At 39.6% G+C, this 13,611-nt stretch overlaps 1 protein-coding gene across 1 annotated transcript; it reads right to left on the bottom strand.

The window, feature by feature from the left end:
• Window positions 1-406: 406 nt before the first annotated feature.
• On the bottom strand, window positions 407-5,170 carry LOC129462131 (importin subunit alpha-3-like). The gene is given in 10 exon segments (XM_063624285.1): window positions 407-499; window positions 501-623; window positions 2,256-2,821; window positions 3,059-3,211; window positions 3,317-3,505; window positions 3,544-3,690; window positions 3,693-3,959; window positions 3,962-4,182; window positions 4,429-4,616; window positions 4,619-5,170. Coding segments are annotated over 10 exon segments (2,499 nt in total).
• Between the last annotated feature and the right edge of the window lie 8,441 nt (window positions 5,171-13,611).

Below are 13,611 nucleotides of genomic sequence, written 5' to 3'. Positions count from 1 at the left end.
TATATATATATACACACATGTATACACACACACACACACACACACATATATATATATACATACATGTATATATCATACAGGCCCCGGTGTATGATGTTCCCCACTCTGTGTCCAAGTGTTCTCATTGTTCAATCCCCACCTATGAGTGAGAACATGCAGTGTTTGGTTTTCTGTCTTTGTGATAGTTTGCTGAGAATTATGGTTTCCAGCTTCATGAACTCATCCTTTTTTATGGCTGCATAGTATTCCATGGTGTGTGTATATACATATACACATATATACGTTTGTATGTGTATATGTATATGTGTATATATATAGATGTATATATGTATATATATGTGTATACATGTGTGTATATATATCTCAGTGCTGCATTGTACCTAACTTCCACGATGTCTTTCTAAAACTAGAACCCTTCTGTTGGTAAATTGGCAGATGAATTGAAACCAAGTGTTCCACCTTGAATTGCCTCTGGAACAAGGCTAGGGTCTTCATCAATTATCATCTGAAGAGAAGAATTGATCAATGATCTCATAGGCCAATTTGTAGATGTGTTCATTTTCATGATTTTGAAGTTGTTTAATTTTCTCCAGCCCTCTATCTTCCTCTATAAGATTGCCTGGCTGGGCGCAGTGGCTCAAGCCTGTAATCCTAGCACTTTGGGAGGCTGAGCCAGGCAGATCACGAGGTCAGGAGATCGAGACCATCTTGGCCAACATGGTGAAACCCCGTCTCTTCTAAAAATACAAAAATTACCTGGGTATGGTGGCACGTGCCTGTAATCCCAGCTACTTGAGAGGCTGAGACAGGAGAATTGCTTGAACCAGGGAGTCAGAGATTTCAGTGAGCCGAGATTGCATCATTGCACTCCAGCTTGGAGACAGAGTGAGACTCTGTCTCAAAAAAAAAAAAAAAAAAAAAGATTGTCCATGGTTTATGCCTTATCTTTGGCCATTTTAGTATATTACTTAGTCCATTGAGTACTGCATGTACAACTTGTGCATTTTTTTTTGACCTCTGAATTTTTTTTTTAAATTATACTTTTAGTTCTAGGGTACAAGTGCACAACGTGCAGGTTTGATACATCGGTATACATGTGCCATGTTGGTTTGCTGCACCCATCGACTCGTCATTTACATTAGGTATTTCTCCTAATGCTATCCTTCCCCCAGCCACCGACCCCTCAACAGGCCCCGGTGTATGATGTTCCCCACTCTGTGTCCAAGTGTTCTCATTGTTCAATTCCCACCTATGAGTGAGAACATGTGGTGTTTGGTTTTCTGTCTTTGTGATAGTTTGCTGAGAATTATGGTTTCCAGCTTCATGAACTCATCCTTTTTTATGGCTGCATAGTATTCCATGGTGTATATGTGCCACATTTTCTTAATCCAGTCTATCACTGATGGACATTTGGGTTGGTTCTAAGTCTTTGCTATTGTGAATAGTACTGCAATAAACACACATGTGCATGTGTCTTTATAGTAGCATGATTTATAATACTTTGGGTATATACCCAGTAATGGGATTGCTGGGTCAAATGGTATTTCTAGTTCTAGATCCTTGAGGAATCACCACACTGTTTTCCATAATGGTTGAACTAATTTACGCTCCCATCAACAGTGTAAAAGTGTTCCCATTTCTCCACATCCTCTCCAGCACCTGTTGTTTCCTGACTTTTTAATGATTGCCATTCTAATTGGCATGAGATGGTATCTCATTGTGGTTCTGATTTGCATTTCTCTGACGTCCAGTGATGATGAGCATTTTTTCATGTGTCTTTTGGCTGCATAAATGTCTTCTTTTGAGGAGTGTCTGTTCATATCCTTTGCCCACTTTTTGATGGGGTTGTTTTTTTCTTGTAAATTTGTTTGAGTTCTTTGCAGATTCTGGATGTTAGCCCTTTGTCAGATAGGTAGATGGCAAAAATTTTCTCCTATTCTGTAGGTTGCCTGTTCACTCTGATGGTAGTTTCTTTTGCTGTGCAGAAGCTCTTTAGTTTACTTAGATCCCATTTGTCAATTTTGGCTTTTGTTGCCATAGCTTTTGGTGTTTTAGACATGAAGTCCTTGCCCATGCCTATGTCCTGAATGGTATTGCATAGGTTTTCTTCTAGGGTTTTTATGGTTTTAGGTCTAATATTTAAGTCTTTAATCCATCTTGAATTAATTTTTGTATAAGGTGTGACCTCTGAATTTTTTATTGGCCTTCTGTTTCCCAAAGGGTACCCTGCTTCTGCTGGCTTAATGTCTCCGAACTTTGGTGTCATTGTTTTCAGACACCACTTTGCCATCCACTATCTGGCAGGTGGTGGTCTTTTGGATGGTTTGCATGGAGTTACTGCTGTCCAGGGCATCACCAAGTTTGAAGTCCTCACCATCTTCCAGCAGGCGGTGGTAGGTGATGATCTCAGCCTCCAGCTTGACCTTGATGTTCTGCAGGGCCTCATACTCCTGGGCCTGGCCCTGTCCTTCTGCCTGGGTCTGTGCCAGCTCTGACTCCAGGTGCAGCAGGATCCTGTTGAGCTGCTCCATCTGCAGGGTGTAGCGGGCCTCCATCTCCCTCAGGCTGTTCTCCAAGTTGGCCTTCAGATTTCTCATGGATTCCAGGTTGATCTCCAAGGACTGTACTGTATGTGTCAGCTCCACGAGCATCATCTCAGCAGCTCCAACCTCAGCAAACTGCGTGGTGACCACTGTGGTGCTCTCCTCAGTCTGCTGAGACCAGTACTTGTCCAGCTTCTCTCGGTTTTTCTGAGCCAGCTTGTCATATTGGGCCCGGTTTTCTGCTATGATCTTGGCGAGGTCCTGAGATTTGGGGGCATCTACCTCCAGTCAACCCAGAGCTGGCAATCTGGGCGTGTAGGCCTTTTACTTCCTCTTCATGGTTCTTCTTCATGAAGAGCAACTCCTCCTTGAGGCCTCAATCTCTATCTCCAGCTGCAACCGAGTGACATTGGTGTAATCAATGACCTTGCGGAGCTCACGGATGTCGCTCTCCACAGACTGGCGCATGGCCAGCTCTGTCTCCTACTTGACTCTAAAGTCATCAGCAGCAAGACCGGCATTGTTGATCTGTAGAACGATGCGGGCATTGTCCACAGTATTTGTGAAGATCTGAGCCCTCAGATCTTCCTCAATGGTCTTGAAGTAATGGCTCCAGTCTCTGACCTGGGATCCCTCTTCTCCAGGGGCTCCCAGATTTTGCTCCCCAGCTACCAATTCTCAGTCTCCAGGTTCCTCATTCTGTCCAGGTAGGAGGCTGTTCAGGCTTTGCATGGTCTCCTTCTCATTCTGGATGCCTCCCATTCCTGCCAGACCCCCAGCCATCCCTGTGGACAGGCCCTCGGACCCCATGCCACCCTGGAAGCTGGTGGAGTGGGACAGAGAGATCTGGGAACCAGAGCCCCCAGCGCCTGCATAGATGCTGGCCACGCACTGACTGTCCAGGCACCCCAGGGACTGGTAGTTGGTGGAGAAGGTGGAGCAAGTGGTGAAGCTCATGCTGTCTGGGGAGGAGAGTGAGAGGACAGGACTCAGGCTTTGCAGATGACCACTTGTTCATCTTTTACAGTCAGCAAGTTGCAAAAAGGTGGGATAACATTCTGCTGGATAAGATAAGCCACTTGATCTTTCCTTCCACTAATTTTTAAGTTACTTATGGCCCAAGCAGCTTCTTTCTGAGTGCCAAAATTCCCTTATCCAAAAGGTGTATTATCATTGGTACAAGATTGGCATCAATTACTGCCTGTACCTGCTGCTGACTTCCTGCAGTGATATTAGAGAGGAACCACACTGCTTCTTTATTAATTTTCTCTTTGGGATGTGTCAGGAGTGCTAGGAAGTGTAAAAGGGCATCACAGTTCAAAACTACTTGTGTTTGCTCATCAGTTCCCTTAATAATGTTGCCCACAGCTCGAAGTGCAGCGGTCTGAACTTTAACTTCCTGGTGGCTGAGGAAGCCAAATGAGGAACTATTCCAGAGTCTATTACCATCTGTATTTGATTATTGCCAGCATCAGTAAGGTAAGAGAGGATCAAGACTGTATCTACCAATATATTTACGTCTGTGTGATGAATTAAAACACAAAGGGCTGGAAGACTCTCCTGAATGGTTTCCATTGGTGATGGTGGGTCTTTGTGGCGACATAAGTTGACCATAACCCAAGTAACATTTCTTAAGAATGTTGCATGTTCTCACGCATAGGTGGGAATTGAACAATGAGAACACTTGGACACAGGAAGGGGAACATCACACACTGGGTCCTGTCGTGGGGTGGGAGTGGGGGGAGGGATAGCATTAGGAGATATACCTAATGTAAATGATGAGTTAATGGGTGCAGCACACCAACATGGCACATGTATACATATGTAACAAACCTGCATGTTGTGCACATGTAGCCTAGAACCTAAAGTATATATATAAAAGAATGTTATAGGAGTAGATGGACTTATGAAGGAAAGTAAAGGTTTCACAACTCCAAGACTTATGACATAATCTCTACATTGGGGCCCATCATCTATGCTATTTCCCAATGCCCACACTGCTTGCTCACAGACATTCTGATGGGGTGAATGGAGAAGCCTCAGGAAAAGTGGCACAGCATTGGACTGGACTGAGCTACTGCTTGAGTTTGTTCAGAAGTTCCAGATGCAATATTTGTCAAAGCCCATGCAGCTTCAAACTGTAAACAAGGATTGTCATCTCTTTCAAGACAATGGACTAAAATGGCCAATATTCCAGATTTTATTAAGTCATCAATTGGTGGATTTCGATCGCTGGATAAAAGCTTCCTGGCAGCTTGAACTGCACTTAATTGAATTTGTTGCTTATCACTTGAAACATTTTGAACAATAGCTTCTAGAGAGTTACTTTGCACTCTATAATCACCATCTATATTAGAGTCTTCACAGATATCTTCATGTGGTACATTCCTTCTCTTTAAGAGATGTTCATCTCTTTTATTCTTCCTTAATTTAACACCAAGCTCTGAGGGATCCGTACTAATTACGGTGCCGCACTGACATTCCCAGGAACCTGACGCCTCCTGAGCTGCTGTGTCCGCCACACTGCTGCTTCCTTCTTCCACCACCGCATCCTTCTTCCTCCGCCGCATCCTTCTTCCTCCGCCGCATCCTTCTTCCTCCGCCGCATCCTTCTTCCTCCGCCGCATCCTTCTTCCTCCGCCGCATCCTTCTTCCTCCTTCGTGGCGTTCTCCTCTCCTCGCCCCACCCTCAAACCCCAACAGCTGAGTTGGGGAGGCAGCGTCAATCTTGCCACATTTTCTTTATCCAGTCTATCATTGATGGGCATTTGTGTTGGTTCCAAGTCTTTGCTATTGTGAATAGTGCTGCAATAAGCATACGTGTGCATGTGTCTTTATAGTAGAATGATTGATAATCCTTTGGGTATATACCCAGTAATGGGATTGCTGGGTCAAATGGTATTTTTGGTTCTAGATCCTTGAGGAATCACCACACTGTCTTCCACAATGGCTGAACTAATTTACACTCCCACCAACAGTGTAAAAGCATTCCTATTTCTCCACATCCTCTCCAGATCTGTTATTTCCTGACTTTTTAATGATTGCCATTCTAACTGGCATGAGATGGTGTCTTATTGTGGTTTTGGTTTGCATTTCTCTAATGACAAGTGATGATTAGCTTTTCTTCATATGTTTTTTGGCCGCATAAATGTCTTTTCAGAAGCGTCTGTTCATATCCTTCACCCATTTGATTCTATAGTTTTTAATCTCCCTCAGGTGTCTAGTATGGCTTGCCTTCAGTTTGAGAGGCAGAAGTCAGCACCTGAGGAAGCCTCTGGGCTTGCAGTGCTGGGTTTGCACTCAGGTCATCCGGGCCTGATGACTGTATTCCCCTCAGGCTCGCTGCAGACTGATGTGTAAATCACAGGTGAATTGGCTTGTTTTCAGTGAGAAATATGCCTGGGAGGGCTGGACACTTGAAAGCTGGCAAGTGCTTTCACTCCCTGATAGTTGCTTGGCAGATATGGGAGCACATACTCGAGATACAGAATCATAAAGAATTTTGTTTTGTTTGGAGGGTTTTTCTTCAGTCCTCGGACTTCCTTTATTTTATTTAAATAATTCAGTTATTTTCCTCCTTGACAGGACTGAACAAACCTCGGCAAATTCTTAACATTTAATTAAAGAGTTAGTTCATATATGTTTTCTTCAGGTATGCTGATGCCACTAACAAGATTAAAGATTTTGTTAACGTTTCATCAAGACTAAATTATTTTTTCCAGTGCTCTTCCTTTGTTTTTTGGGGTGGAGATACAAGCCTTCTGCAGATTGCTGAGGTCATTTGCCATGTGTTGCTTTCAACCAGTTTAACTTTTGGAATTCAGTGTTTTCTATCTCCCCATGTATTAACCATAGCCTGTCTTTGCAATAGTAATTAAAGTGAATGATAGTATATTTTGTTTCAAAAATTTCACATCACAACCAGCAATAATAAGATACAAAAAACAGGCCAGAAAATATCTGCCTTAGAATAATTGTAAAATTATTTAAAAGCTTTTTATTCAGGAACTCAAATGGAGTATTGAAACCTGTTAAAAGATATAATGGAAACAATATTGCTCTTATAATGGCAAAATATGCAGTGTCAAAACACAGTTAAGAAAAACTGTAAAACATCCAGAAAAACATAAAAGTGGACTTCATCAAATGGGAATGCATATCAAGCTTTTGGATAGAAAGACTAAACATCACAAAGTTGTCAATAATAAGTTAATCTATAAATGTAATATTATTCCAATAAAAGTATCATAAGGTTGTGTAAAAAGGGACAATGAAGGAAGAATATACAGGAAAACCCTGAAAAAGAAGAACAATGAGAAGGATAAATTCTTTCAGATATTATTTAAAACTTAGTTAAAATATACAAAACATATTATAAAGTTGCCATAGTTAAAGTAGTGTAGTGTTTACTCACAGAGAATGAGACAGAATAAACCTCACTGCAAATGGGTATGGGGAATATGATACAAGCAGCATCTGAGTTCAGTAGGGGAAAAGATAGAATTTTGTTTATTTTGTTAATTTGAAATAGTTTCAAACTTACCAAAAAAACTTGCAAGAATAGTATAAAGAACCCCAAATAATATTTGGCAAGATTTGCCAATTTTAAACATTTTGTCATATTTATTTTATCTCTCTGTCTCTTTCTCTACACACACACAAACACACACACACACACATATTTTATGTATTTTTGGAAACATTTGAAAATAGTTGTATATATCATGCCCCTTTACCTGCTAATATGTCAGTGTATATTTCCTAAGAGCAAGAATATTCTCATATATATTCACAGTAGAGTGAATTATCAGTTTTGGGACATTCAATATCAACGTAGCACTTTAATATATAACCCATATTCAAGTTCTGCCAATTCTCCCAATAATGTCCTTTACAGCATTTCCCCCTGCCCCAGCAAGTAACAATATGGAAACTGGAACCATATATTGCTTTCAGTTGTCATATCTATCTGTTTAGTTGCCTTTCTTTGTCTTTTTCCATGGCTGTGTTGCTATATTTTGGAAAATACAGGCCAGATGGCACATCTAGACTATGGAATGTTATTCAACACTAAAAAATTAGCTATCAAGCTGTGAAAAGACATGGGGGAAACTTAAATGCATATTACTAAGTGAAAGAAGCCAATTTGAATAGGATATACACTGTATGATTCCAAGTATATGACATTCTAGAAAAGCAAAACTATGGAGACAATAAAAAGATCAGTTGTTGCCATGGATTGGGATGGGGTAGGGATAAATAGAGCACACAGGATTTTTAGAGCAGTGGTACTACTTTGAATGATACTGCAGTGATGAATACATGTCATTATTCATTTGTTCAAGCTCATGGAATATAAAACACTGATAAGATTTGGCTCTGTGTCCACACCCAAATCTCATGTTGACTTGTAATTCCCCACATGTCAGGGGAGGGACCTAGTGGGAAGTGATTGGATCATGGTGGGGAAGACTTCCGCCATGCTGTTCTGGTGATAGTGATAAAGTTCTCTTAAGATCTCATGGTTTAAAAGTGTGGCACATCCACCCTCACTCTCTCTCTTTCTCTCCTGCTCCACCTTTGTAAATATGTATGTGCTTCCCATTTGCCTTCCGCCATGATTGTAAGTTTTCTGAGGCCTCCCAGTCATGGTTCCTGTTAAGCCTGCAGAACTATGAGTGAATTAAACCTCTTTTCTTACAAATTACCTAGTCTTAGGTAGCTATTCATAGCAGTGTAAGAATGGACTAATGCAAATGCCAAGAGTGAACTCTAATCTAAAAATGTGGACTTTGGGTCGTAATGATATGTCAATGTAGGTTCATCTATTCTAACCAATGTACCACTCTGAGGGAAGAGGGTCTGTTGATAATAGGGGAGGCTAGGCATGTGTTGGGGCACAGGGTATAAAGAAAATCTCTATACCTCCCTCTCAATTTTGCTGTGAACATAAAATAGCTCTTAAAAGTAAAGTTTTTTTAATATAAAAAATACATGACAGTAATTTTAGAGATTGACCCTCAAGTTTTGGTTTCTATGATATTTCTTCATGATTAGATTTAGTTTTTACTTTATTTTGGTGTGAGATGAAATCCAAAATAGACAAGTGTTAGGATAACAGGGTAACCATGTAGAAAAAGATACACATCAGGATAAATTCTAAATGTATTTGAGATTTACCATAAAAATGAAGCTATACAATTATCAGATAAAAACACGGATGAATTTCTCTATAACTTAGGAATGAGAAAAAAATTTTTATGATTCAAAATACGTAAGCAATATGAGTTGATAAACATGGAACAAAAAATTGTTTTTGTGCCCCTGTCCCCCAAATAAAGTAAAACAGCAAGCTGGCAAAATATTTGCAACTTCTAGCACAGATAAAGGATTAATATTCTATTATTTCAATGGCTTCTAAATACAAAAAAAGACCAACAATTCTACAGAAAAATAAATGACATATTGATAACTCACAGCAGTTTAAATAGCCTTTAGAAATATGAAAAGATAGGTAGTCTTATTTATAATAAAAGAAATGTAAATTAAAACTATACTAAGATATAACTTCTTAGCTACCACATTTGCAACAATTCAAAAATTTTACTTTAAATTCTGTCAGTTTGTGGAGAAATAAGTACTCAGGCATTCTGAGTGGGAATGCAAACTATTGCAGACTTTTGACAATATCTAGCAAAATTATGTATGTACTTATTTTTTGGCCAAGCAATTTCACCTCTGGAAATCTATCCTGAAGACAAAAATAAGCTCCCAAGTTAGGCACAAAACAATTTATTAATGTAATGCTTGTAACCAAAAGGTTAGAAACAACGTGTGTCCATAACAGAGGACTGGTTGAATAAATTTTGGTACAGTCACTCGGAGTACTATGTAGTTATACAAATAAATGAGGAGTGTTATACAACTATAAAAAAGTAAAGTAAGTGAATATGTTTATATACTTTCATGATCACTAGGATATATTGTTAGTATATTTGTAAGTGAAGGAAGCAAAGATGAAAAGTGATCAAAGAAAGGAATATATATATATAGTCTAATATAAATTCTGATATTGAATAGGATGCTCAAAAGTGAAAAAAGTCACTTAAATTATGTTTGAATCTGTAGATTTGACTTTGAAACTATGTATATATTTTGTATAGTTATGAAATGAAGTAAAATTTAAAAATAAATCTATAAAATAGCAAATAAAAAGTAAAACCATGAATCCAATTGAGTATCAAGTTGATGACATCACCACATGAAAGTCTATTCCAAGAGACTTTAAAACCCAATACTTTACAACATATCCCTAGTGGTATATACACTTAAAGACTATAAAGATCTATACAAAATCTAGGCTATATATTGTTATCATGTTCTTAATAATAGTATTGTTATTCTGAAACTCTTATGCATGTATATTATAGAATGAAGAGAATAATTATGTAAATGTTTATGGTTAACTAGTATTTTTTAGCATAAGAGAAAAGAGATATAAATATAAAATCAAAGAAGTTAAGTAAAAACCCTATTATTGTACATTCAAATAGAAAATATCAGTATTCAGCCTAGGAAACACTGTGTGACCCCCACCTTTATTTAAAAAAAATTAGCCAAGTAGGGTGGTGCTGCTGTGGAGGCTGAGGCAGGAGGATCACTTGAGCCTGAGATGTTGAGGCTGCAGCAAGCCATGATAGCACCACTGCACTCCAACTTGGGTGACAGGGTGAGACCCTATCTCAAAAAAAAAAAAAAAAGGAAAAAGAAAAAATATCAGTAAAAATGTATGGTATATGTTTTTTAAAAAACACTTTCTAGGGGCTGGGCACAGTGGCTCATGACTGTAATCCTAGCACTTTGGGAAGCTGAGGCAGGAGGACTGCTTGAGGGGTTCAAGGCCAGCCTGGGAAAATTGGAGAAATCTCACCTCTACAAAAAATAAAAAAATAGCGGGATATGGTGGTATGTATCTGCAGCTCTAGCTACTTGGGAGGCTGAGGCAGAAGGATTTCTTGAGGCCAGGAGATGGAGGCTGCAGTGAGCCTCATTCATGCCACTGCATCCCAGCTTGGGTGACACAGCAAGACTTTCTCAAAAAGCATATTTTCTATATTTGTCTATTGAGAATCTCAAGAAAAAATGACCAATCCAGTAGCAAGGAGCACCCTAGCCCCCACATTGTGGGTTCTGAATACCATTTCCCAGTGAAAAGAACTAGGGTTCTTTAAAGAACTGTCTAACTCCAGGTCTGTAATAGAAAATGTAAAAGATGAGCCTGAAACATATTATAGCATAAAGCAAGGGATTAATTAAAGAATATGGGATCCTGAGAAAAGAGCTCAAGTGCCAACTTGAAGAGATTGTCATTGGTTAAAAATGGGACAATTTGAGCACCAATAAACAGTAAACTAATAACTGAAATAAATCAAATTATACAAAATGCTTTAAAATTCACGAGTTCATAATGATACTTAGAAATAAAAACAAAAAATCCTTTTGAGGATGCTAGGGAACTAACTCATTATTTTGAAAAGTGATAAAGGGAAATAACTGAGAATTTTATCTTCTCTTCTTTACAAGCCATACCTCAGAATAATCAAATAGCTGATGATGAAACATATCTCTTTAAATAAGTATTCATAACAGACAAAGAAAGGATAGATGGAGAATATCACCATATTGCAACCATTAATGAGACAATCCAGGATGATCTGCAATGGCTACTAACATCACAAAAAGAGAGACAACCAGATATAAAGTGCCCCCTGATCCCTATGTTTAACCACTCATGAAGTATCTTGTCAGAAAGTCAGACCTGAATGTAATCAAGCCTCTATACATAACAAATAGTTTTCAGGAAAAAATCGGGGAGGAGGGACATGTTAAATGACACCATGAGGATACAGCCAGCAAAATGCAGTGTGTGAACAATTATTCAGGAAAAAAGCCTGGTTTCTTCAATGACAAATTGTGTGTGGGGGGGGCAGGTGGGTGGAGACAGGGGAAGAAAGAACACTATAGATTGAGATATGAGATGTATGAATTGCAATACATGGATCTTGATTTGAACAAACAATGAAAAATATTATGAGACAATCAGGGAAGTCTTATTACTGACTGGATATTTGTTGGTGTTACAGAATTATTTTTCAGTTTTTATATATGTTAATGGACATATTGAAAAAGAGCACTTATCCTTCAAAGATGCCGATGGAAATATTTACAGATTGAAATATTTACAGATAAGATTATGTGATGTCTGAGATTTGCCTTAAGGAATCCAGTATTGGCAGAGGGGAGTGTGCAAGGTTAGAGATGAAATGTGTTTGGCCATTATTTGATAATTGTTGAAGCTAGGTAATAAATGAAAAGTTCATTGTGTTAGTCTCCCTGTTTTTGCTCATGTTTGGCATTTTATATTAAAAAAGGGGAATACTGAGAGATAAGATTTTCTTTCACCCTAGTTAAACCACAGAATAAACTGACCTTTTAAACAATTATTAAATGGGAAGCTTAACTGATATTTTGGAATTTTCAAAGTACAATGAAGAGGGCAGGTGTATCCCTAGAAACTACAGCATAAGTCTTCTTGGAGGTGTCACATGTTCTTGATGACTTCTAGTTCATTGTTGCTAAAATGTGTTCCATCTAGGACACTGAGAGAAGTGCTTGTGATTTCCGATCTGAGGTCAGCTCTTGCAACTCTTTCCCAGAGGGCTGCACCAACAGAGTCCATTCTTCTCCATTCCAATTCACTCCACTCCACTGCAGTCCACTCCACTCCACTCTAATCCTTTCCTTTCCACTCCATTCTAATCCACTATATTCCTTTCTTTTGACAGCATATCACTCTGTCACCCAGGCTGGAGTGCAATCTCACAATCTCAGCTCACATTTCATTTCACCATTCCATTCAATTCAATTCCATTCCATTCCGTTGCATTCCTCTCCATTCCACTCCACTCTTCTCCACTCCACTGAATTGCACTACACTCCATTCCATTCCATCCCATTCTATTCCCCTCCGTTCCACTCCACTCCACTGCACTGAACTCCACACCACTCCATTCCACTCCATTCCCTTCCATTCCACTCCACTCCATTCCACTCTTTTCCACACCATTCCACTTCACTTCACTCCACTCCACTCCACCCCACTCCATTCCATTCCAATCCGTTCCATTCCATTCCCTTCCATTCCATTCCATTCCATTCCACTCCATTCCATTCCATTCGATTCATTTCTTTTGAGAGGATTTCACTAGGTCACCCAGGCTGGAGTGCTGTGAAAAATCTCATCTCACATTAATTTCACCATTCCATTCCATTCCATTCCATTCCCTTCCAATCCATTCCCTTCCAATCCATTCCATTCCATTTGACTCCAGTCAGCTACACAACACTACATTCGATTCCATTACGTTCCATTACATTCTATTCCACTCCATTCTACTCCCCTCCAGACCACTCCACTCCACTCCACTCCACTCCATTCCATTCCATCCTATTCCACTCCACTACACTGCACTCCACTCCACTTCACTCCATTCCGTTCGTTTCCATTCCACTCCATTCCATCCCATTCCATTCCTTTCTTTTGACATAATTTGACTGTGTCACACAGACTGGAGTGCAGTGGCACAATCTCAGCTCATATTTCATTTCACAATTCCGTTCAATTCTATTCCATTCCACTCCATTTCATTCCATTTCACTCCACTCCACTCCAATCCACTACACTCCATTTCGTTCCTTTCTACTCCATTCCACTCCACTCCACTCCACACCCCTCCACTTCACTCCACTCAATTCCATCCACTCTATTTGACTCCACTCCACTCCACTGCACTGCACTCCAATCCACATAATCCCACTCCATTCCACTCCATTCCAAGCCACTCCACTCCACATCACTCTACTTCACTCGATTCTGTTCCATTCCACCACACTCCATTCCACTCCACTCCAATCCTCTCCACTCCACTCCACTCCATTCCATTCTTTCCATTCCATTCCATTCCATTCCATTCCATTCCATTCCATTCTATTCCACTCCATTCCACCC

The sequence above is a fragment of the Symphalangus syndactylus genome, chromosome 2, assembly GCF_028878055.3.
Source record: "Symphalangus syndactylus isolate Jambi chromosome 2, NHGRI_mSymSyn1-v2.1_pri, whole genome shotgun sequence".
Lineage (NCBI taxonomy): Eukaryota > Metazoa > Chordata > Mammalia > Primates > Hylobatidae > Symphalangus > Symphalangus syndactylus.
This window is presented reverse-complemented; position numbering and strand designations above follow the sequence as displayed.